This window comes from Syngnathoides biaculeatus, chromosome 9 (genome assembly GCF_019802595.1).
Source record: "Syngnathoides biaculeatus isolate LvHL_M chromosome 9, ASM1980259v1, whole genome shotgun sequence".
Taxonomy (NCBI): Eukaryota; Metazoa; Chordata; class Actinopteri; order Syngnathiformes; family Syngnathidae; genus Syngnathoides; species Syngnathoides biaculeatus.
The window spans coordinates 6,870,207-6,895,528 of record NC_084648.1 but is presented as its reverse complement, the minus strand read 5'-3'; the positions used below and the strand labels follow the sequence as shown (position 1 = coordinate 6,895,528).

General features: G+C 41.7%; 1 protein-coding gene across 1 annotated transcript in view; it reads right to left on the bottom strand.

The window, feature by feature from the left end:
- maml3 (mastermind-like transcriptional coactivator 3) overlaps positions 1-20,932 on the bottom strand; it is a 116,047-nt gene extending 95,115 nt beyond the window's left edge. The window contains exon 1 of the mRNA XM_061830563.1: positions 19,337-20,932. Coding sequence (XP_061686547.1) covers positions 19,337-19,714 — 378 coding nt within the window. The 5' untranslated portion in view covers positions 19,715-20,932. The remainder of the gene's footprint in view (positions 1-19,336) is intronic.
- Positions 20,933-25,322: the final 4,390 nt, after the last annotated feature.

The window sequence follows — 25,322 nt, the reverse complement described above, 5'->3', positions numbered from 1 at the left end:
TCGCATGGCTATCCCACCCCCACCCCCTACAATGAGTCACTTTGATGGGCTCAAACTTGTGCAAGGGAGTCAAATGATCCTATCACGTTGGATTGACGCAACGGCGCCCTCTGCGGAAGTCAATGATAAAGTCTAAAAACAGATCGCGCACGCAACAATGGATAAATACAAATGGTGAGCAGCATGATTCCCATTGGAATGGAATGAAAATATTCATTATTCTTCACATGAATGCAGTACTCAAGTAAAAAATATGTTGCGTTCAAACTATTCTGACACGTACAATTTATCCAAAATGTTACTTGAGTAAATGTAATTGAGTAAATTTACCGCGTTACAACCCACCACTGCTTGCTTGTGACTTCAAGGTAGTCACCCGAGACTTACTTGTGACTAGCACATGAGTGACTTGATCCCATCTCTGCCTCAAACTGCCTGATTTTAGTATGAAAAAACAGTACCACTGGGTTTTCACTGACGTCAGTTTTTGCTGAATTGCCCATACACCACTGCGTGCCGCCATTTAACCTCCCTACCTAACACGGACCTGTGTTGTAGCCTCCGGAATGCTCCCCATTACTGTGTGTTTTTGTGTTTCACGGGCGTCTTGGGACTCAAGTACACAAGAGAGGACTTGCTAACCATCAGAGAGCCTTCTTCTGACTTTTCTTCTGACTTTTTTTTTTGGACAACTCTCGCCAATTCGCCAAAGCTTTTTCCAGAGTTGCTAGTCTGCGATCTCTTCACAGCCTCGCGACGAAGAGGCTCGCGATCCGGGATACAAGTCCGCCTTTGAAAGCAGGGACATCGTCTAACGCTTGCGACGATCCATCTTGTGAACCTACACTCCCTAACCAATAAAATGGATGAACTTAAGCTTCTGATTAAAACCTGTAAAGACTTTGGAGATTCTGCGGCTCTGTACTTCACGGAAATTTGGCTTTGTGGACGAGTGCCCGACGCTGCTATCCCGTGCCCGGTCTCACCCTCCATCGTGCTGATGTGTCACCAAGATAAGCTAACAAGCTTAATCCATACTCTTTTCAGAAGGCCAATATTACAGTTAACATCCTTTTTTCTTAGTCACTTGAAAGATTCAAGAATTTTGTGAAATACTAGATTTGTTTATTCTTTTGTCTTTCTGCCATTGTCATCACATTTTAAACACATAATAAACATTTCGCTTTGCTTGTGGTGAACTAATATACAGATTTAACTGTTTGAAAAAAAATGGAATAAATGGAGTTTGCCTCGATATTAAAAAAAATATTCTACCACCTTTTGTTTTCCATCCTAGCAATCAGGTAAGTGCCCATATATATTTTTTAATACGGGCACATATCTGTATGCTAACACGGGAAACGAAAGGCAGTGGAATATGCTTTTATATCAACAAGTAATGGTGCACGGACATTACAGAGCTCAGTACACACTGCGGCAATTTTCGTTAGCTACAACAACCTAACTTTAAAAAATAAGACTGAACTATCTATTTACGAAGTGTCTTGAGCAGACAAGTGTCCCACTGCTCCTTGTCTGTCACATAGAGTAAAAGATCGAGGGCACAATATGCCTTTGTGATGCAGTCATGAATCCCATGATGTGTGTATACCAGGTAGCCTAGTAGTCAGTTTGGGCTTGATGAGCTGTCGGTCGTGTCGTCAATAAATGCAGTTAGAAACGTCATGTTGTCCACCTTGCGTATATATGAGTAAAGGACCTCAGGGATAAAAAAAAAATGGTCGCCGTTCGAGGCAGCACAACGGGTGACGTCACATGAAAACAACCCATTGTAAGCAATCAAGCTGTGCTGAACCAACACAAACTTGGCCAGAAAAACCTATTGAAGGAACTGGTGGTACTAGTTTTGCGATGCTGGTGTGGATAACTACAAAGACACTTCTGAACTACACACTGTTTGGACAAAGCTGTTGGCTAGGGATAAGAATCTTTCACTTAGAATTTGATTTCATTGAATTACTGATTATTAACACTAAAACTGATCCATTTTCATATGACTATATGTATAGTTGAAGCCAGAATTTTACATACACATTTCATTTAATAAATGTGTCAGTTTTTCCTCATACATTCAGACCAATATCAGATTTTGGTCAAAATTCAATGCCGCAATATTGGAATTGAAAGTGAAAAAGTTGGATCAGGACATCTCTAGCCAAGGACACGATTTTCAATAGCTTGGAAGCTGAATATCGGATATCCCTGCATAGAGTATATTTAAAGAAGAGGCTGACAATTTGATTAAAGGAGTGGAATTAATGAATGGTTCTTAGTTTATGTTGAGTGTGCCCATTTAAACAATCATTTTTATTTTTAGATCACGCTATTGTATTGCTTATGACAGAAAAAAAAACTAGTGAGGCACTGAAATTTCAGTGATCGTAACGTTTCCGCCGAAAATAATCAAGAATACATTCTCAGGTTGAATGACTTTTGTCACCGAAATAAAATGGTGCTCACTTATAGTTTTGCCGCACCCGACACTAGTTGTATTGACAGTTTTATGCACATCATACATTCATGGTTTGATAACGACACATTTTTGCACCATAAAATCAACCATAAATGTGAGAGTTAATAAAGAAAACATTAATATAAACAAAAAAACACACTGACAACAAAATTGAACATCTTGATTATGGTAAAATTTCAAATTTGATTGTCAAAATGAATTGTGGGAACAACGTGGCTTTGGTGTTATCATGGCAGGTGTAACACTTATTGAGAGTTACGTATTTATGCTGCCCCAGCTACCCCAAACTACGGTTTACGCGGCTAAATACATTGGTGAGCCACTGAGCCAAACACAGCTAATTAGAATGCTGAGCTGCGGAGGGAAAATAACGTGCACCCCACATTTGTTGTCAGCACAGCCCAAAGGCTTCTTTATACTCGATCAAAATAATTGACAATTAATTCATTTGCTAACGTCGTTGTTTATTGTTCTTTTTAGGCCGGTCTGTGTTTGTGTAAGACACTGCCTGTTGTCTGCCCGAGGTGTGACGAACATGCGCAGTAATGATTATCCGGGGTCTTTTGTGATGATGCACATGCACAGCAGTGATCTTCCAGCTCCCGGAAAAAACTACAATGACCTGAGTAAGCGACAGCGCTCAGAGATTTAAGCATTTAAGGTGAAATAGTGAAGAGGAATGTTATGTAAAACCTGCGAGACCTAACATGCCTTTCATGGCAACGTGACTGTGATAAAGGGCACCCAAAGAGGAAGAGCGTTCTGACAAAGCGACAATGTCATTTTGGTAAGATTTTACCTTGGCTCGTTCGCTGCTAATACAAGGCCCAGGGTTGTGAACTAATTGCTTATCTCTGCAAACGTTAACACTAGTTTAAGGCTAACGATGTCAATTTCTTTTGTGTTAATACACAAGTTATGGATTTGATATAACGTTACATTCCACTTACAGCCAAACCTTGATAGAACGAATAGAGGCAGAGACCAGGCTGATAAACCTAATTCTCTATTACATTGAAGCACTTTTTTAGTGGGGTGGGGCATATGTACACATATTACTGGACAGTAAAACACATTTGTTTTGGTGTTTTTTGTGACCTCAAACACCCAGTACAATACAGTTATTGTGAATAGCCTTACCTCCACTGCTCTTTCCCATACCTTCATTGTGTGGGTCATCAACTTTATTCCTCTATAGTTCCCACAGTTCTGCACATCACCCTTGTAGTACACATTTCCTCCATTCCTCAGGAATCTTCTCACCTGCTAGAATTCTGTTGAACAAGCTGGTCCAAAACTTCAGAACCACTTCTCCAAGATGCTTCCATATCTCCACAGGAATGTCAGTCGGACAATGGTCCTCATAGTGGGGCAGTCCCCTCTGGAGAGCGCAGTACAATCCCGGGGGGATGTGCACGTGACCCCGGGGGATGTTATTTTATTTTATTTATTTTTTTACTAGAGTAAAAAGTCCTACAGTAGGTGGCAAAAAATAAAAGATAATTGAGAAGTACTACATTCGGACCACCTACAGTATATTTCCATTTTTCTTCATCTTTAAAACCTAACTTTGCCCATACTAATCATTGCCACTTCCTGGTCCGCCACACTTGTGTCTTGTAATCTTCCTTCTCTCTCCTTCTCTAAATTCATCAACTCCTCAAAGTATTCTTTTCATCTGTCCAGCACACTACTGGCACTCGTCAACAGATTTTCATCTCTATCCTTAATCACCCTAACCTGCTACACATCCTTCCATCTAAGTATTCTTTTCATCTGTCCAGCACACTACTGGCACTCGTCAACAGATTTTCATCTCTATCCTTAATCACCCTAACCTGCTACACATCCTTCCATCTATGTCCCTATGTCTGGCCAAGTTGTCCAACCTGAAATACATGTCCTCTTATTCCTCGTTTGGCCTTTGCCACCTCTACCTTTACCCAATGTCACATCTCAATGTTTCCTTTTGCCTCTCCTTGGTCCTCTCAGGGCGGCACGGTGGAGCAGCAGTAGCACATTTGCCTCACAGTTCTATGGACTGGGGTTCAAATCCCAGCCCCGCCTGTGTGGAGTTTGCATGTTTTCCCCATGCCTCCATTTTTCCTCCCACATCCCAAAAACATGCATTCATTGGAGACTCTAAATTGCCCTTGGCTAGCAACCAGTTCAGGGATGGATGGATGGATGGATGATACTCTCAGTGTCCTACTTCTTCTTAGCTAACCTCTTTCCTTGTGTGATTTCCTGTACTGTGACATTCCACCACCAAGTTTCCTTCTACTCTTTCCTGCCAGAAGATACACCAAGTACTTTTCTGCCTGTCTCTTTGATCACTGATTACCTGTAGCAGTCTAGTGTTCTGAAAACTCTTCCTGTCCACGGCAACTCTGTCTCATCTCTTCCCAAAAAGCCAACTAGGTTCTCTGCTCTACCTTGTCTTCTTAATCTTCCTACCCACCACCAGAGTCATCCTACACACCACCATCCTATGCTGTCTAGCCACAGTCTCCCCTACCACCAATTTGCAGTGAGTAACCTCCTTCAGATTACAACGTGTGCACAAGATGTAATCCGCCTGTGTGCTTCTATCTCTACTCTTGTAGGGCACCCAATGTTCCTGCCTCTTCAACAAAAAAGTGTTCACTACAGCCTTTTCTTTTTTTCCAAAAGTCTCCCATCATATGTCGCTGCAAGCTGCTTTCTTGCATGCTGTACTGATCCATCACTTCTACATCACTCCTGTTTCCTTTACCAACATGTCCATTACAATCTGCACCAATCATGACTCTCACATCAACTCCAGAGAGTTTCTTGTCATAGTCCCAACATTCAATTCTAGACTCTGTGCTTTCCTCTTCTCTTTCTGCCTAAGAATCCACTTTCCACCTCTACTTCATCTTTGACCCACAGTAGCTAAATTTCCATTGGCATCCTGCAGCTTAAAAGATGGCGGTGGGAGACATTGTTAACCATTGCCACAACTGATCCAGTATGGAATTTAGATGAATGCTCATATTTGTTTGGGAAAATTTTCAGATAGATACTCTCCCTGACACAAACCCTGTGCATTTATCCGGTTTTGGGCCCAACCTACAGTTTGCACTGTATTATGCCCCCAACAGGCAGCATTATGACACCGATATAATTATTCAGGCAAAAATTATCCAAGCTGCTTATCCCCACAAGGGTCACGGGAGAGCCGGAGCCTAACCCAACTAACTAGCTTTGTGTGAAAGGTGGACTACACCTTCAATTGGTCGCCAGTCAGATGCAGGGCAGATATCGACACCAACACTGAGCGGGAATCGATCCAACGCTGCCCGCACCAAAGCCAGGCATGTGTACCACTACATTATCAGTGACTAGTACAGGCAAAAATAATTCAAGTAACAACTGAAGTGTGTCTTCTGCTCATATTTATGGAAGTGTGTCTTCTGCTCATATTTAGTCATGACTGTATAACTCATGTTTGAAGCATGCCAACTCATCAGTTAACCTTAAGTGAATCTTGCTGAAATGTTTACTCGAGACCAGGACGTAAGAATGAGCATTACCAGATAGATTTGGTTTAGTCATTATGATGCAGATATTTTGTGATGCTCTTCATTTTATGATGTGATTCTCTTGTGAGGCTCTTTATTTTCCTTTCATACTTTTGTGATGCGGATCCTTCTGATAGTATAAGAATGCTGTAAGTCCTCTGTATCTTTGCACTTGTGATCTGCTACAGCCATTATCTGCCACTTATTTGTGCCCAGAATATTCTGTAAGTAAAAGCTTCGAAGAAACTGTTCATCATCTGGAGCCTGTATTTGGATAACCAACATTCTCACTACCCGAAATTAAACGAACACGCGGGAGGAAAAAGTGTCCTCCAACACAACCTATGAAATAGTTTAAGATATCTATCAAAATATATAAATAAATCAGACTTAGCGTCTGTTCGCAAAAACTGCACTGAAACAAAAATAAAACTTTGGCACATAGGCAGAATTTTCGTTTGATGTGTGTTCTGCCTCTTGAGACAGAAATTAGCAGAGACAAATAAAATAAAATATACGTCTTAGGATGCAGAACTGACTTAGTACTTTAGGGAGAGGGGGTTGCATTTTCATTCATTTTGGGCATCTAACGCAATTCTAATCAAATATAAGACGATGTTCAAAAAAGGTTGTAGTTGCCACCGGTCTTTGAACTTATATATTATGTCATTTTATTATTTACTTTTGGTTCATTTGTCTGGTAATGTCAAAGAACAAGGGTCACAATTACTGTGTTTCTTTAATTACAAAAAATAGATTCAGTAATGCAACTAGAAATCTCCAAATAAAGAGTGTCCAGTAACTGTATAATAGCTTATCGGTAAACCCAATAATAGGAAAGGAGGGAAGAAAGTGAGTGGTGTTTTGAGAGGGGCAGCTGGTGTGTTTCCTTGGTTGTGATCGTTCTTGCTGCTATTTTAGGACACACTCAGGAAGTGATGTAGAAACAGGCTGCTGATGGAGAATGCACAAGCAAACACAGCTCAACCAAAACAAGTGTGACTGAATCTCCCAGGGTCCCCACTGGGTGGGTGGCAAAAACTTCATGAAAATGACAAACAGCAATGATACTTGTCTAAGACAAAATATTATTTTTAGAAGTTGGTACAGCTATTACAGTAAGCCACTACATACTCAATGTATTTTATCCCGAACGATGTCTATACAGTTAACTACGCCAGACCTCGGATCATGAATTTCTGCAAGTAGATGAAGCTCCTTTAAAAGTAGTAATAATCATTTAAATCATTTAAATCATAGAATGATCACAAACTATGATCCCAAAACATTGTTATAGCGTTCTAAACACATTTACAAACCTTAAAACATTCAGAGAGGGAGAGAGAGAGGAGAGGGAGAGGGAGAGAATGCAGGGTTTTCTCTACACCTCAATACTAGATACCTATGCAATACTGTGTTTATATTTGCTGGAATAACTGTGACTATATTGATTACATTGTTCACCCATCAATTTTCTGAAAGGCTTATCCTCACAAGGGTCGCAGGAATGCTGGAGCCCAGTACATCTAACATCGGGCAGGAGGCAGGGTACACCCTGGACTGGTTGCCAGCCAATAACAGGGCACATGGAGACAGACAACATTCGCACTCACAAGCACACTTGGGGGCAATTTAGAGTGTCCACTGAATGTTGCATGTTTTTGGGATGTGGGATGAAACCTGAGAGCCCGGAGTAAACCCACGCAGGCACGGTGAGAATATGCAAACTCTACGCAGGCGGGGCCGGGATTTTAACCCCGGTCCCCAGAACTGTGAGCCCAACGCTCTACAGCAGCGCCACCGTGAACCCGATTATATTGTATTAAGGCATTTTGTTAGAAACCACTTCAAGGGGTCGCTTGCATTTTTTTCAAATCAATTTTTTCTATATTTGTTAAAACTGCCCGCACTCTTGCACACTGGCAGAACTAACACAAGAGCATGCAAAATCCTCCTAGACCCCCCAAATCCTGGTCTCACTTCTTCGAGCTCCTACCCTGATGCTGACCCAGAAGACATTCCAACAGTGTCTTCCCTCTTGCCATGAAATTGCTAGAAACTATGTGACTCTCAGTAGTGTATGTTATTATGTCTCAAAAGTATTTATTTTCAATAAGACCGTCACATACATATTGGACATCAATGCCTTTTTGGCCAATTAGTTCAAAGTTGGCCCCAGAGCACAGTGCCAGAACTTAACGAAACGTACACCATACATTCAGCCACTGGTGGCTGGCTGACCAGGTCATTGGGATTGCTGCAAATAAAGTACTTTTCATATGCAACCGTGCCCAAATTTTAAATATTAAAAAAAAATTCACAGACGATCCCACTCATTTAATTTTGGCAGTGAACATTCCAGTGAGCACAGTTGGGGCCATAATACATAAGTGGGAACCCAATTATACGAGCACAGATTTGCCTTGATCAGGTGCTCCTCACAAAATCCCTGGCGGAGAATTGCAAAGAATAATCAGAAGGGCTGTCCAAGAGCTAAGGACCACCTCTGGGGAGCTTCAAAAAGACCCGGAATTAGCGGGTACATTTGTCACGAAGAAAACAGAGTAATGTACTCTGCCATGAGGAGGGAACAAAATTGTATGGGACGGCTTTTCAGCAAATGGACCTGGTAAACGTCACTTTATGGAAGGAAGGATGAATGGCAAATGTACTGAAACATTCCTGACAAAAATCTTTTGCCATCTACGAGGATGATGGAAATGAAACACGGGTGGACATTTCAGAAAGATAATGATGCAAAACATACTACCAAGGAAGCTGTTCGATCGGCCCAGCTAATCACCTTGAATCCAATCAAAAACATACGGAAAGAACTGAAACTCAAGGTCCATAAAAGAAGCGCCCAGAAGATTTTAAAGGGAATGGAAAGATCGCAATGCACCTTTTTGCTAATATTATACAGGTTTTGTGCAGAATACGAATCTTAAATTCGTTATGAAGGAAACATTTGAATTTTTTGATTATCTGCAACAAATGATCGCACATTGCTGTATTCGGCGGAAAAGGACAGAAACGTAGCGGAGAAAGCCAATCAAGGGGCGTGACGTAGGACGTTGTGACAACAACATGGATTGCGTAGGAATACACTAAGAACGCTGATGAAATTTCCGATAATTCGAGCAATGAACATTCTGAAGGGTCCCACGAAGATGGTGAAGAATACGAGCTTTATGAAGGCGTTAAAGGTTATCAATTTGAGTCAGTTAGACAGAACACACGTTCGAATTCAGACGAAGTAGCTGGCGATGAAGAAGCTGACACAGCAGTCAGACCCATCGTGGAGGATATGTTGGAAATATCGACTGGTACGATGAAGTTCTTGTTTGGTTTAGTTAGTCATAAATAGTAAGGCTTCAATATTCTGGATGTATATACGAAGTTTTCAGTCTTGTTTTGAACTTATACAAACGCCGTGTATTTAGTGATTTTAATACACGATAACCGCGACAAGTACTTTGCGTGTAAAATGCTTATTATTGCATCAAAACACACAGAAGCTCATAACGTAGTCTAAATTGGGATATTTTCACAAATAATATAATATAATAATAATAAAATAAAAATAATACATTATTTTTATGGATTGGTTTTAGCTTACAATCATTGAAGAATTCTCGAAATGAATGGGTTTTTCTCCAGCGTGAATACAAAAGACGCCCAGTTTATCGTCATTCCAAATTAGCCCATCCCACAATTTGTGACGTCAGATGTCCCCCCACGAAATGAGTTGTTTTGCAGGTAAGAGAAACTAGGTCAAAGTTTGCGGACTTTAATTCATAAACACTTGTATTTTTGGGTGAAAACATCGAAAAGGTTATTCATTTTATGGAACAGTTAAACATATATTTTTGTCTAGATAAGATAATTTGCGTTATAAATTACACCTTCCAAACACTTTAAGACTGCTTGTGTGGAGTAATGGGCCAAAATTACACCATGGCAAAGTAGGCGATTAGTTTTCTCCATACAGGAGGTATATTGAAGCTGTCATTGCAAACAAAGGTTTTTGTACAAAGTAATTAATACCAGTTGGCGTGATCAATACTTTTCCCCTGTCAATTCCCATTATTACACATATAATTTCTGATCTTTTTCATTCTACTTTCTTCGTATGTATGGATTACTTAGGTTGTTCCCAACTTGTGAAATGTTCATGTCAATAGCAACTTTAACAACTTTGTTTAATGAGAAAAATGGTGATGTGTTAAATTCTGATTTCACTCGCTAGTTTCTAATAAGAGAGGGCTGACCATTGCTCTTCTCTGGTGATAATAGTGCAAACTAGTTTTAGCACTCCCCCCCTCAAAAAAAAAAAGTTTTAAGCTAAACTGTATCTCAACAATGCAGTACAAAATTTTAGTCTTTCCACATTTTCGAAGCGTTTAAAAAAAAAACACAAAAACAACTTTCGTGCAACTTTAATTGGGGATAATGGTAAACTTTCCCCAAAGTCAGTCAAGGAAATGTTGTCACAAGCTCATCCCTACTTTGGAGTGGAGTTAATGGCAAGTTGTGAGCTTGTCGCCATCAAAAAGCCAATACAAAAATAACTGAAGGCTTTAGTGAGTATAGTCTCTATTTCTATTCCCATAATATGCATTCCATAAACTCCCTCACTGGAAGAAGGGGACAGCTAACAGAAACATTTGTGTAGAACTGTCACTCTGGCAAAAGGGGGCAGTATTTAGAGATTGTCTTCTTTCGGTCAGATTTTGACAGGTAGTGTAATTTAGGGCTGCGGTGCCCAACAGTAGAACCACGTTGCTTGCTGTTTTAACACACAGATCGTCTCAAAAACCACCCGTGTTCTCAATGCGCTTCACTGAATTGCACTCTGCAGTATTATCAGATAATGTGTTTTCTTTCCCTTTCACTGCAGCCACTGTGGCACAATTATCTGGCTACTGCACTAATGGCTATTGATGCAGCTGAGGGCCTCATACACACACACACACACACACACACACACTTGGAGATGCAAACATTTATAAAAAATTCATGACGCTGGCTCAATGGGAAGGGGTGGGAGTATATGTATATGTATCTGGGTGTGTGTGTTTGTGTGTGTGTGTGTGTGTGTGTGTGTGTGTGTGTGTGTGTGTGTGGTGTGTGTGTGTGTGTGTGTGTGTGTGTGCATGCGTGCAAGCCTGGGCGGTCAGCACTAGACCATACAAAAAATTTCATTAATCAAAGACGAGAAGAGGCAGATGATATCTCTTGGCATATCCCTCAGCATGACAAAGACAAACAACATTATATATGCAGCATTAAAAAGGAGATTCACTATGTACTGCCAGAGGTTGCGTGTGAATGTTTGTGGATATATTAGTATCACACACATACTAGAGCCGCTGCCCATGTGCAACATATGTGTCTGCGTCCATGCTGCTGGAGTCTATGCGGTAGGTAATTCCCTCTTAGCGAAGGATTTCTCTTTGCAATGAACCTGCGCTGAGAAAGCTTTAGAGCGCTAAGCCTCCTGGCTGAGACTGAACCTGGGATCAACCAAGACAAGAAGCAAGAGATGGAGGGAGGGATGAAGGGTGAGAGAGAAGCATGGGTGTGTCTGAGTGATCGGGCAGATTACAAAAGGGAAAATCAAAGGTCAAATAGAATGAAAGGAGGATGAGAACACAGAAATTGAAGCAAAAAGGTAAAGATGAATTCTGGGAGAAGTTCAAAGGGATTATGTTGAACAGAGGGGTGGTAATCGAGACTAGGGATGTATATAATAGATTACTTGATCATGAAATAGTCTTGTCAATTATGTGGTTTTGAGTGTTGATTTGAAAAAATACAACAGCAAGACTTTACTGAAACCTGAGGAGGTGCTGTTGATTTTTTTTTGTAGTCTAAAACAGAACAACTTCACATCAGCTGTGTCAGCTTGAGATCCACACAAATCGATTCTAAAGCACAACTCGTCAAAGCAACATCACAGCACTCGATGAAACACTGGCAACGGTGCATGCATTCAGAACATTCAAAATGATTGTGCCCAAAAAAGTAATGGAAGATACAATCTAAAACAAAGGACATAAGAAGTCATACTTGAGTTTGTTTGAATGTACAAATTCAAAAGAGATTTTATACTGTTTGGTCCTCATGAACAACAAAGCAAAAACATCTAAAGTATATTAAAAAAAAAAGTCAATTTGAAAGGCTGTTTTGGGGTAAATTCTTTTAACACGAAGGGCAGTTTGTCTCTGTTAAAAGTTTAACATTGGTTGCAGAAGGTTATGTTCCATCTCTGATACTAAAAGGGAAGAAGGCATGTTTGCTGGTTGACTTCAACCCCATAAAAAGGGCCCTAAAAATGGTATCTTAAAAGTTGTCGGTGTCCAAAAACATCTGGAACTATCTATTAGGTGAACTCTTACCCCCAGAAACAATATGTGACTAAATACCTGCAATTTTGTAATCCATTCCCATGGATTAACCCAGGTTGAGCCATGGACATGACTGTCTTTCCTGATTGAAGCTGTGCCATTCTGATCTGTGCTTTTTTTTCTTTATCACCATTTCAGATGTGCAGAGTCACGCTCCTCTGAAATATCGACCATCTCTGAAATATGCTTTGCTGCAGCTGCCTGTAAGCAGGTTGCAGTGATGTATTTCTTGGAGCAACCAACTTGTGACAAAACCAACCTCCCTCTCAATACAACACTGTGTATTAACACTCAACTCAAAGCAGCGCTGCAGACCAAAAGAGAAGACAGAAAAACATGAATAAAAAAATCTGGGTGTTTAGCCTTAAGCACCTCTGAAGCTTCTGAACGAAGCTCAGTGTTTTGAAGCGGTTTGTATGTTCCGATACATCCATTCCCACATTTATCCATTTCGTGCACAGTTACAGTTTGCTGCGTACTTGCAACTTTTAAATACATCAAATTGTGAAGTCACATACATAGTACACGAAAAAGGCTCGTCATAAGATGTTCTACACAAGCATTGAACATGCATCCTACCTCCTCATCTGGTATGCAGCGTTTTCAGTTTTTGCCAGTCATGTCAAAAATGAGAATGTTTTGTCATTGTTGTCTGTATGCAAAACATGTCAGAAAAAGGGAAAACACTGTAGTTCAATAACTATTTTCATTTAAAGATAGTGTTTGATGTTTTCAGACTTCATGCAAAATTTTAAAGTAGCCATGTTTACCTCCTCTCCCGTCCTCGCGTCTCTGACAGAAGTTGGGCCCTTCATAAATATGAACGTGCAAGATATGCAGTGTACAAACGTGAACAGTAAAAACACTGATCTTAGTAATTCCTGGTGTTTTTTGTTGTATTTCTTTGGAATGAGCATTAAATTAAAACATAACAAAGGTTAAAAACGCACTCAATGGTGGCTGGCTATGTTTATCCTTGTTTTATCTCTCTTGCTGTCCATGTCCTTCTTTTTAATTTTTGTTGCTCACTGGAGTTAAATACTTCTATCCAGTATCAATAATGGAAAATTGTAAATTGTAAAAAGTTAACTGCTTGCACAAATAGTATGGTAAATCGATTAATAATAATCTATTGGAATTAGGGTTGTACAGTATACTCTACCGGTACTGTGCTAGAAACGTATTGTGATATCGCGTAGTCAAAAATAAAATACCATGTCCAAGCCGCTTATCCTCAAAAGGATCGCAGCAGAGCTGGTGCCTATCCTAGCTAACATTGGGCGAAAGGCAGACAACACACTGAACTGGTTGCCAGTCAGTCGGAGGGCATACAGACACCATCACTGAGCAGGAATCGATCCCAAGCTGCCCACACCAAAGTCAGGCGTGTATACCACTACACCATCAGTAACAATAAAACAATAGATTAATTTAATAACGGCACTTTTGAGGGGAACTGTGACAGAGGCGTCTGCAGGAAGAAGTCAGTGCATCTCCAGATATGGTGTCTCTGTAGTGGGCAACCCCTTTCTCTCTCTCTCTAAAGCATGTGTTTGGAAAGGGAGAAAGAGAAAAATGGCCACAAGCTCCCGTGGCCCAGCGGACACTCTGCAGCTCATGAAAAAAAAAAAAAAAAAACGGACAATGGAATACACGTGCTAACACAACCGACAGTCAGGGCAAACAGAAGATAGCCCAAAGTGATCAAGTGAGGGAACGCATCCAAAAGCATAAACACCATATTGAACTGCAATGTTATTTATATAAAGATTTCAAAGAGCCAGAGGTAGGCAAGTGTGACATTTAATCAAATTATTACAAAGATAATCTATAATCTATATCTATAGCTATCATGGCCGCATGGTGAACAACTGATTAAGATATGATGAAGATATCCATCTCACAGTTCTGAGGACCTGGGTCCAAATTCGTCGTCGCCTGTGTGGCGTTTGCAATGTCCTCCCTGTGCCTGCACAGGTTTTCCCCAGGTAGTCCTGTGACTTCTGGGCTTCACACGGAGCTGATCACCAATCAGTGAGTTTTAAAACTGATGATTCAACACAACACCTGCATGTTCCCTTACAACCGTTAGTGCTAGCACTATCTTGCTAGACTACATAACATTTTGTTGCCTGCAGTACTGTATGAAAAGTACATGAACATACATCAAGCAAGCCTTAAACGAACCAGGCCTTATATGTTGTCTTTGCTGTCTAGGCACACAGAAATAGCATTATGGTATTTGATATTACTGTAGTGACGCATTTGTTATTGATGGATTATATTCAATTAACATAATGTAAAAAGGTGCTGCTCCAACATTCTCAAAGAAGGGATAACTGTAAAGGCCTACACTGTGTGTGTGTGTGTGTGTGTGTGTGTGTGTGTGTGTGTGTGTTCCTGTAGAACATGTGAACAAGCGTGGGAGGAGGGAATGTGGTTTGCAGCCACCCCAGATTAAAAACAACCACTATGTGTGCACAGGAACTTCAGGCCAAGGGTGAGAGGAAGCTAATGAAGACATAAGAGTGGAAAAAAAAACTTATACAAAAAGGGCACCACTCAAAAAAAAAACAAAGACAAATAGATGAAGAGTACAACTCTCAAAGAAAACAGTAGGGAGCAGTGAAATAGCGTTTAGTCCAAACCACATGCCAGTGATGTCACAAGTGTAAATTGACGTCACACACTGCGTGCATGCTTGTGCGTAGTTGTGTGTCAGCTTTATGTCAGCTCAGTAGTTTAAATTTAGCACTCATGCAACAGTCTCAGATGACATCAACTATGCTCTTGCCAGCAAGATCATCTATGCAACATTGGTGATTTACTAAAGCTGAAACCAGAGACGTGGTGAACACAGGGGGGAGTGGGAGAGGAGGGAGGGGGGGGAGAAGGAGGAAGGCCTCACTCAGATTCATGAAAACTCAGCCGCCCACACGCCAGCCTAGGCTGCCAGAAGTTGAAAAAGAGAGAAAGAACATGCGTGTGTGTGTAATAGAAAGACATTCCTTTGCGAGGTGGACGCCAAGGATTGAATACAACCAAAAACAGGTTGTCCTAGTCCACAATGGTTTTGAGACCAACGCGCCCCACATAGTCTACATCATCCTCACAGCTGGATTTTGGCTGGCATTTGGGTAATCAGATCAGTTTTGTTATGCTGAACAAAAAGTATGTTACGATTGTGCTTCTTAAAAAAAAAAAAAAAAAAAAAAAAAAAAAAAAACTGTGGCCTGTTAGTTGTGAAACATGTTCAAAAGGGATAGGTCACTTTTGATCTTCGTAAATGCTTTAGAGGAGACGCATTTTGCATGACTATTGTCTCTATGGTGCCTCAGTAAATGTGAGAAATATACAATAAAATCACCGACACATTTCTGAGTTCCAAATATTTTTCTGCCGAGATACCTGAAATCAGTGCCCTGCGACTGGCTGGCAACCAGGTCAGGGTGTACCCTGCCTCCTGCCCGTTGACAGCTGAGATAGGCTCCAGCACTCCCGCGACCCTTGTGAGGATAAGCAGCAAAGAAAATGGATGCACGGATACCTGAAATCAAGTCATTTGAATGTATCCTATCTACGTAGCTGGCAAAGTGCGTCTTCTATAAGGCGGCAACCAATCAGAAAAAAGGGGGCAGTCCAAATATAAACAAACCGGATCCGAAAACTGTACACTCTAAGAGTAGAGTTAAAGCATCACATTTGAATTTCCGAACACACCTTTTAGTGTTGTCACCACGCTTCCATATCTCTATTGACTTCTTTATCCATCACAGAATGGGGAAAATGGGAAAGTCATCGCTTCAGAAACTAATTTAGACAAACAATCGATAAATGAAGCAAAAGAGATTCAGAAAAATATGGAGACAACACCACGAACAGTGGCAAGGGACACCATTCTTTTATAGCAACGGGGCGGAGAGGGAAGAGCAGGAAGAGCTCTGACAAAGGCTGGAATGACAAATGAAATTGTCAAAAAGACAAGAGATTTGTTCTCAACCAGAAAAAAAATGTCTGGGGGGGGGGGAGGAGAAGAAATCTAATGTAATCTAATCGAGAACAGGTATAGTATCAAAGTCAGAGTTTTGGTATCATGACAAGATGAATGCTAGATGATATTTTCAGATCATCAAAACTTAATCTGAGTAGGTCTTCCCCAGGTCAATTACGTTTTTTGTGAGAGATGTTTCTACTTATACTTGAAGTTTCCTGCCACAACAAATTTACAGGCATAAAGTCAAAAGGAAAAAAATGGAATTTCACTATTTCATCTTTGATCTCTTTAGGATTTGACCTGTGATTTTGTTTCCATAATAAAATCATTTCAAATTTAAATTCAAAATTCTAAAATTTTAATTCTGTTTGTTGTGGTTCCCGTGCTACGTGATCTCTCTTGCCAAGGCCTCACACATTACCAGAGACACAAAAATAAGTTTCAGGAGAAAACGGACTTATATTGATACTAATAAAATATACAGAGCTCAGTGGTAGACACCGGGCATTAAGTTTCTTAAATATTTCCTGATCAGACCATCCATCCATTTTCTGGACTGCTCATCCTCACTAGATTTGCAGACGTGCTGGAGCCTATCCCAGCTATCTTCAGAGGCGGGGTACAGTCTGAACTGGTAGCAAACCAATCAAAAACCATAAAAACAAACAAAAAAAAAAAAAACATATGGACGTCGACTTGAATCTTCAATGAACCTACCATGCATGATTTGGGAATGTGGGAGGAAACCTGGAGAAAACCCCCGCAGGCATGGGGTGAACATGGTAACTGGGGCAAAACCATGGTTCTCAGAACTGTGAGCTAGATGTGCCCACCAGTTGTTCTTCGTGCTGCTTGGGTCTCACATAAAAATGAAATGAAAAGGTATGGCATTCAAATGGCGGAATATCGGACATTATTTAAACCATAAATTCCCATCGTAAGATGGAAAATTAAGTGCCATCACTCAATTAATGCTGTTTAACTTGATCTATTAACAGCTACTTATATTCTATTTATCTCAGCTTTCTTTAAACACATAAAAGACCAGTTGTGTGAAACACAACATTTATTTTGCAACAGTGACCTGAACAAGAAGGCAAACAAGCAAGAGCCACATCACAAATGAATACTGTCTACTGTTTTTTTTCTCCCCTAGATTTGAACATATTATGCATGTAACACCTTCTCCACACATTGTATTTTGAAGAGACTGTAACACAACCCTGTGGGCATTTGTGTCTGAATGTGTGCACACAATGGGTTTGGCTAGAGCAACAGCAAGCTTTTGCTTTCCTAGAATGCCTGCTTCTGCAGTGACTACATACAGCCATCTAGCTGCAGCTCTGCTCTTCAGAGCAAGGAAAATAGAAAAAAAAAGGATAGCACATGCGTCTCTCATTTCCCTTCCTCTTCTTAGCAATTCCCAACTTGCCACTCCAAAGCACGCGGGTGTTGAATTCAATGTTTGCATTTGAAGTGTCATTGTTTGTGACGGAGCTCCATTATCAGAGCTTTTGTAGCCGGCCATCTAACAGAGATTTAGTTAAAGGTCCACAAGAGCTGCTGGAAGGTCCCACATTGCACTCGAGCAATCCATACAGTTCTCGCTAGGCTCCTTAACAACTGGCTCAGAAATTAAAGACACTCTTCTTTTGCATCTCAAAAGGAGAGGACCTGAGCTCATTGCAGCAACAAAAGGAAAGACACTGTTGACATTCCAGACATGAGTCCTTTGGTCTTTTCTCAGGAAACCTGAGCCTGCCCACAGGAGATACAGTGCAAACAGGGATTCTACAGTCTCTGTTCTATCCCTCCCAATATCCACATGGAATTACACGTTTCAGTGTCATTTTTTTTTTTTAAATGATCAAAACCACTCTGACAATCACAAAGCCCCAAAGCACACAAGTAAAATAGTAATGACCATATTCATCTGTTGCCCCCAATTAGGAATCAGAGCAGACATTCAATCGGCTCCCAAAAGATTCAATTGCTCTTGCTAGTTATTAGTTATTTATTCTGTCAAAGGATAATTGAAAATATTGCAATTACTCTGCCAACAATGTCAATTCTGCTTAGTCCTTAACAAACAGGTGCCTGAGCATTGACTATTAATAGTGTCATTATCAGACAGAGGTGTTTATTTTAAATTTCACTACAGTTAAATATGATTTTGTGTTTGACGAAAAACAATGAGCATTCTAGAATATGTTAATTATAATATGGGCATTGAATCAGACATTTTCCTGCCATTCTAATCTTCTTACAGAACTTCATACTGTATCTCTATGAATAGCATTTACCTCTAAACCAGGTGTGTATTTATTTCTGCAGTGATCGATACTGCAATGCATCAGTAACAATCACTGTTTTACTGACTAGAGTGCCACTTAAATATGTCATCATAACAATACGTATAATATTCCATGTAAACATACAGTGGCAGTGGGGCGGGGGGGGGGGGCTGGCTGATGATTTAAAAAGCATGTCACAAATCTGTAGCCTAAACTGTCACTGCTGAGAGTGGGGAAGCAATTATTACAACACAGATGCCAACTTGCTGAATAACACACACTTAACGCAAGAAAGAAGAAGTTGCTTGCTTGGCTGTGCAAAAAAAGTTAGTTAGGGGGGCTCATAGCAAAACACTTGATAAGTGACTTTAAAACGTCCTGAACAAGACAAAAGATGCAACTGTTAAATATGTATAATAAAGCATTCGGTTCCCGTAGCACACAAAAACACTGAGTTTGGGAGATGTTGTAGAAGCGAGGCGAACAATTACTGCTGCTGAGTGACCGCTTTGTCAACTCTTACAACTGTGAGTGAACAAGTTAGTCGTGTAGCTAAGGTACTTGTTTGCGGTCCACGGATGTTGAGTGCGTGTCCTTACCGCTATCAGCGTGTTATTCCTCTGTTCCGTGGAAGAGGCCGAGTCCGGGTCCGGCTGTTTGATCTGCGGCTGCTTGCTGCCGCCGCTCCCGCTCGCCGATTTCTTGGCTCTTTGCTCCAGAGTCCGCTGATACAGGCTGACCGTCTCCCTGCGCTCGATCTCCAGCTGCTCGGCGTGCGCTTGCTGGTACCTGTTCTCGCAGTTGACGTGGTGTCTCCGGCAGCCCTCTATCCGCTGCCTCAGCCTCTCCACCACCGTGCTGTGCTTAGGTATGCCCACGGCCCCGGCGGGCACCGCGTTCCCGGCGACCGGGTTCATGCCGCTGTTGATGCACATACTGCCGTTGGGTCCGGCAGCGGGGGAGGCGAAGTCCCCCATCACTGGGCCGAGTGGCTGCTATTTTGAAGGAACTTTTCTCCAACGTCCAGCTTGCCTTCACCACCTCCCGCCGTCCCCTCTCTGTCCTCCGCGGGGGCCGGGCGGCTGAGGCTTCGGCCCGGAGGTCGGACCGGCGACAGCCCCGAAAGTGAGCGACAACCCGGAGCTTCAAAGGGCAACGGGTCTCCTTGCGGTCGCGGGGCTCAGAGCTCGCTTCGTCGCTCCTCAACACAGTTCCAAAACAAACACCTCCCGAGAACACAAATAAGAGCGAACATGAGCGGCTTTGACAATGAAGCGTCTCTCCGCTACAAACAACAACTCCGCCAGAAAGGCAACAATACGGCCGCGGTGTGAACGCGAGCACCCCGCGGTCAAAGAGACACCAACGGTGCCGCCGAGCGGCAACAGTCCACTGGCCGCTTTACGGTGTTGTCCTTAGAGAAAAAGTTTTGTTGCTTGAACCGAACGGGTTCCGGAGTTTCCAAGTGAACTTGCATGTCATATGGTGTTTGGTTTGAAAGGAATCCCGGTAAGGATGTCGCTTAGTTCTGTTGGGAGGCATCAAGAGTCCAGACGGCGCAAAACGTGAATATGGGAAGCGGTGGCGGAAGTGTGTAGTCACTGGCTGACGCCTGCCACCATCACAATAATCAAGTCAGCTTCTCCACCATGCCAGCGGAGTGATATCAGGACAGGAGTTGAGTAAAACCAGCTCGAGGCTGTGAGAAGCCCGCCGAGGGACACCCGGAAAACCAGGCGCGGAACTCGCCGAGGATCCCTGACAAAACTTGCGCCTGTACTGTAGTTCCGCCTCTGCACTTTGTATCAAAGCACGTACAGTACAAAAACAATTACAAAATACACAACATTATAAATTCCACCTTCACGGCGATCATACTCTACTTGAGTGACATTATCAGAGTTTTATGAATTGTGGTTAGGCCTATCATGAGGCCCGTTTACAATGCTGCCACTTTACATCTGTTTAATGTGGCCTCTCACATTTGAATTGTTCCAGAATAGGAACCAACATTTTTGAAAATCCGTTCATCCATTGATCATATTTTTAATAATAGTAACTGTAAATCGAATGATTTAATTCACCCAGCTCAACCATCAGCAGTGGAGTTTTTTTACAAGATATTTTACTATTGTGGCGGCACCTGGTAAAGCGTTAGCATCACAGTTCTGGGGTTCAATCCCGGACCCGCCTGTGTGGAGTTTGCATGTTCTACCCGTGCCTGCGTGGGTTTCCTCTGGGCACTCCGGTTTCCTCCCACATTCCATCTATCGCACTGTGACTTTCATCCATCCATCCTTAGCCACTTATCCTCACGAGGGTCGCGGGAGGGCTGGAGCCAATTCCAGCAGTCATCGGGCAGGAGGCGGAGTACCCCCTGGACTGGTTACCAGCCAATCGCAGGGCACCTTGAGACGGAAAACAGTTTCACTCACCATCACACCGAGGGGCAATTTAGAGTGTCCAATTAATGCATGTTTTAGGGATTTGAGAGGAAACCAGAGTGCCCGGAGAAAACCCACGCAGGCGGGGGCGGGATTTGAACCCCCGGTTCTCAGAACTGTGAGGCGAACGCTTTACAGCTGTTCCACCGTGTCGCAGGTATACTAATTAGTCAAGAAAAAAACGTCTGCGACCCTCATGAGGATAAGCGATGAAGAAAATGGATGGATGGATAATAATAATTATTTTTTGTATTTTGCATTATGGTTGAAGACATTGACAAAAAAGACCAGACTTAATTCACGATAGACAAAAAACCATTCATGATCAAATTCACACCTGTGGACAATTGACAGTATTTACAGTCAACCCATGATCAATTGACTATGCAAAGTGTCAGAAAGGGTCTCGGACCTGTGTCACAAAAGCTATATTTCAAACCAAACTACAAAGTACAAGATTTTCCACTCAGTGTGAGGCAGAAGATCAACCAGCACGTCTACATACAGATTCTGCCACGTCTGCTTCATTCAGGGGGGAAGAAGAGACTCGTGGCTGCTTCACCACGATCACGCTGTACCTGCTCACAATGAAGAAACTTTAATATTTGATGCATGTATTTCATGCATGTTCCTCAGGTTACTTTCCTGGGAAAGAACAGTCAGCCTATGTCTTTGTCAGAGGACACAAAACGATGAATGCCAAACCTTTGTTTCAATGTAGAGTTCTCAACATGCTCTCTCAGTGGGCAAATTTCCTCTCAGAGATTTGTTTTTGTCTAGTGCCAGGTTGACAAAAGCTGGGTCAGGATCAACAGCATAGTCGTGAACCATGAAGGCATTTTTGCCTGGCATGTCTGTGCTGTCTTTTGTCTCGGCCTCATGTGGCAGTCTTGTCTTAGTCTTGTCTCCCAAACATCCTAAAAGTTGCTAAATATGTCCTCTTTTTTTTTTTTTTAATTCCAGGTACAGACTTGGGTACCAGGTGTCATGCTAAACTTGTCCATGCAGGTGGAAATGATTCATTGATATCAAATCTTTTCATCTGCATAACATGTAAAAAAAACAAAAACACAACCAAGAACATTGTTGTACGCAAGCCTGACACCAAGGCCGAAGCAATGCCTGGCAGTAGTTCCTCTAATTCAATTAAATTTCGATCAAGACAATCTCCAACCCTCTTATCCTCACAAAGTGCTTCAGCCTATCCCAGCTAACTTTGGGCAAAAGGCAGACCACACCCTGAACTGGTCACCAGGCAGTCCCAGGTTTTTCGGGTTATGGTTCGCAACCTGCAACACAGTCAGGCGAGTGTACAACTACACCAGCGGTTTTCAAACTTTTTGGGGGTGACGCCCATTTGGAGATTCACTTTTTCCTTTCCATCTCACCGCTTGAAATTTTCTCTGATGGGGGGATTGAAAAATATCCCACCGCCCTTCAGTTTTAAAACCACTGCACTACACCATCAATGACTCATTCAATAAAAGTTCAACGTTTTTATTTTACTCCAGGACCATAGCATTACCTAACAGCCTTTTGAAAAATCCGGATGCTAAAAAGACGATGACAGCCAGAAATAATAGGTGGCGCGGCTGAGATTTTAGACGTCGGCATTTTAGGGGCTTTCCGAGAACCTTTTGCTATTTTCAATAATATACAACTGCTCCTATAAATAAATTTAATCTCAAATAGAAATTTCTTTGGGGAGGTGGCAGAAAACGTTGGTTGATGTCTTAATAATTGTATTTGATTAATGTATCAGTAAAGATCATCACAAGATACAATTTGTTGAATTTTAAACAATTTTATAACAAATGAAGTACAGTATGTGCCCTGCAATTGGCTAGTGACCAGAGTCACCTGGGATAGGCTCCACCACTCCCTCAACCTTTGTGAGGATAGGTGGTACAGAAAATGGATGAAATGAAAATGAAATTATTTGATGACTTGTTATGAATATCTATTTTCCCAGATTTTGTTGAATCATGTCAAGTAGATCAGTTCAGTTGGCTGGGATGATGGTGAAGGTTATCAAATTTTCTTTCACATGTTTATTCAACTTTGTTAAAAAGTCCTCTTCATGCTTTTTGCATACTTGAGTTTGATTTCTTTAAATATTTCTTGGATAGTTAAGACCGGTTAAGCCTTTTTCAAGGTTCAAGGTGCTTTTATTGTCAATTCTTTAATATCTGTAACACATATAGATAACTAACACAGTGCCACAAAAGACTACAAATAATACCACTGCATTCATTCAAGATTGGAACGAGTGCAGGGAAAACCTTTGCGGTAATCTACAAAACGAGTGCGACTGTGAAGGCAGGGGTGCTGCCAGGGATTTGGGGCCCTCTTAAAAAAATATATATATATATATATATATATATATTAAGTTTAGGTCCCTATCAGTCAAGGGTACTTAAAATCCGTTTGTGAAGGTTTGACAGATGTTTCACGCATGACATGTATTGCTACCTATTTTGAGGGTACAAATACATCATTATGATAGCTTAGTTTAGTTTGTAATCACTAACCAGATTTTTATTCGAATCAGTTTGTCATCTTTACTTCAGGCCTACTTCCTAAATTGTCATGATTACTTTTTTGAATATTTGACTTTTCCAACCACCCTCTGAGCCAGGACCGTATCATGATGGAGGAGTTTGTGTTTCCTAAAGATCCTACATCCTAAGCATTTGCGGCCAAGCTTGGAGGTGGGGCTCGATGGAGACACCCTTGGCTGAGTCTGAACCCAAGATCCCCAGCAGGGCACAGCCCGAGAAGACAATGCGGCTTTCCCATAGAAGGGCTCATCACTTGTGAGAGGGACCAAGGGGGGTTGGATGGATTGTCAAACCTACTGTTGGCCGAAGGCGGGGACCTTGGCGGTCTGATCCCCAGTTACAGAAGCTGCTTCATGGATGTGGAATGTCAATTGCCTTGCAAGGAAAGAACATCAAAAAGTTCCAACAGTTTACTACTAGATCTTACTAAATACTGGTCACTCAAGCGTGAGAAGGATCTGCAACATTTGCACAATTGACATTGTGACTATCGCACTGTGACTTTCATCCATCCATCCTTAGCCACTTATCCTCACAAGGGTCGCAGGAGTGCTGGAGCCTATTCCAGCTGTCAACGGGCAGGAGGCGGGGTCCACCCTGAACCGGTTGACAGTCAATCGCAGGGCACACGGAGACAGACAACAGTCGCGCTCACAATCACACCAAGGGGCAATTTAGTGTGTCCAATTAATGTTGCATGTTTTTGGGCTGTGGGAGGAAACTGGAGTGTCCAGATAAAACCCACGCAGGCATGGGGAGAACATGCAAACTCCACAAAGGCAGGGCTTGAACCCGGGTCCTCAGAACTGTGAGGCCAATGGTGACTGTACCCAACTATTGCCTTATTAGTCTTTTCAAATTGCTCAAAATTGCTAGGGGAGTCTTCATCATTTGCAAAATTGCAAAAAATACATAATTTTTCGGGATTATTTTATTACTTGGAACCTTTAATTCCTCAGTGACTCTCCGTACTGTGTTTTTATGTCTCAGAAGTATTTCCTGTCAAATGTCTGTCTGTTGTTGTACTAGAGCAGCTCAATACAACAAATACAACAAATCCTACTTTTAATACATAACAGTTTTGTACAAAGTTCAGTACAAAGGTCTTAGTTCACTACAAGCCATGTTTTTTTTCCAAACCTTTTTTTCTACAACAGTAATTCTGAATTGTAAAACATCAATAGGACACAGCCCCCCCCCCAAAAAAAATGTCCACAAAAATGAGAGGGACTGTGCATGAAGGAACAACAAATGACATTTTAACAAACATGTATATTTGAATCAATTTTAGTAATGATCTATACAGCCATCCATTTTCTTCACCGCTTATCCTCACTAAGGTCGTGGGGAGTGCTGGAGGCTATCCCAGCTGTCAACGGGCAGGAGGCGGGGTACACACAGATGATCTATACAAATGTGTAATTATGTTTTTTAACCATGTGAGTCAGTATGGTACCGTTTCAACTATTTCACCCCAGACTCATGATGGCACCTCCCATCTGTTCTTCAGCCTCCATTAACCACTAAGTAACCTGCTAACTAGACGGGCAATCAATTCAAAATGAAAAGCTCAATGAATT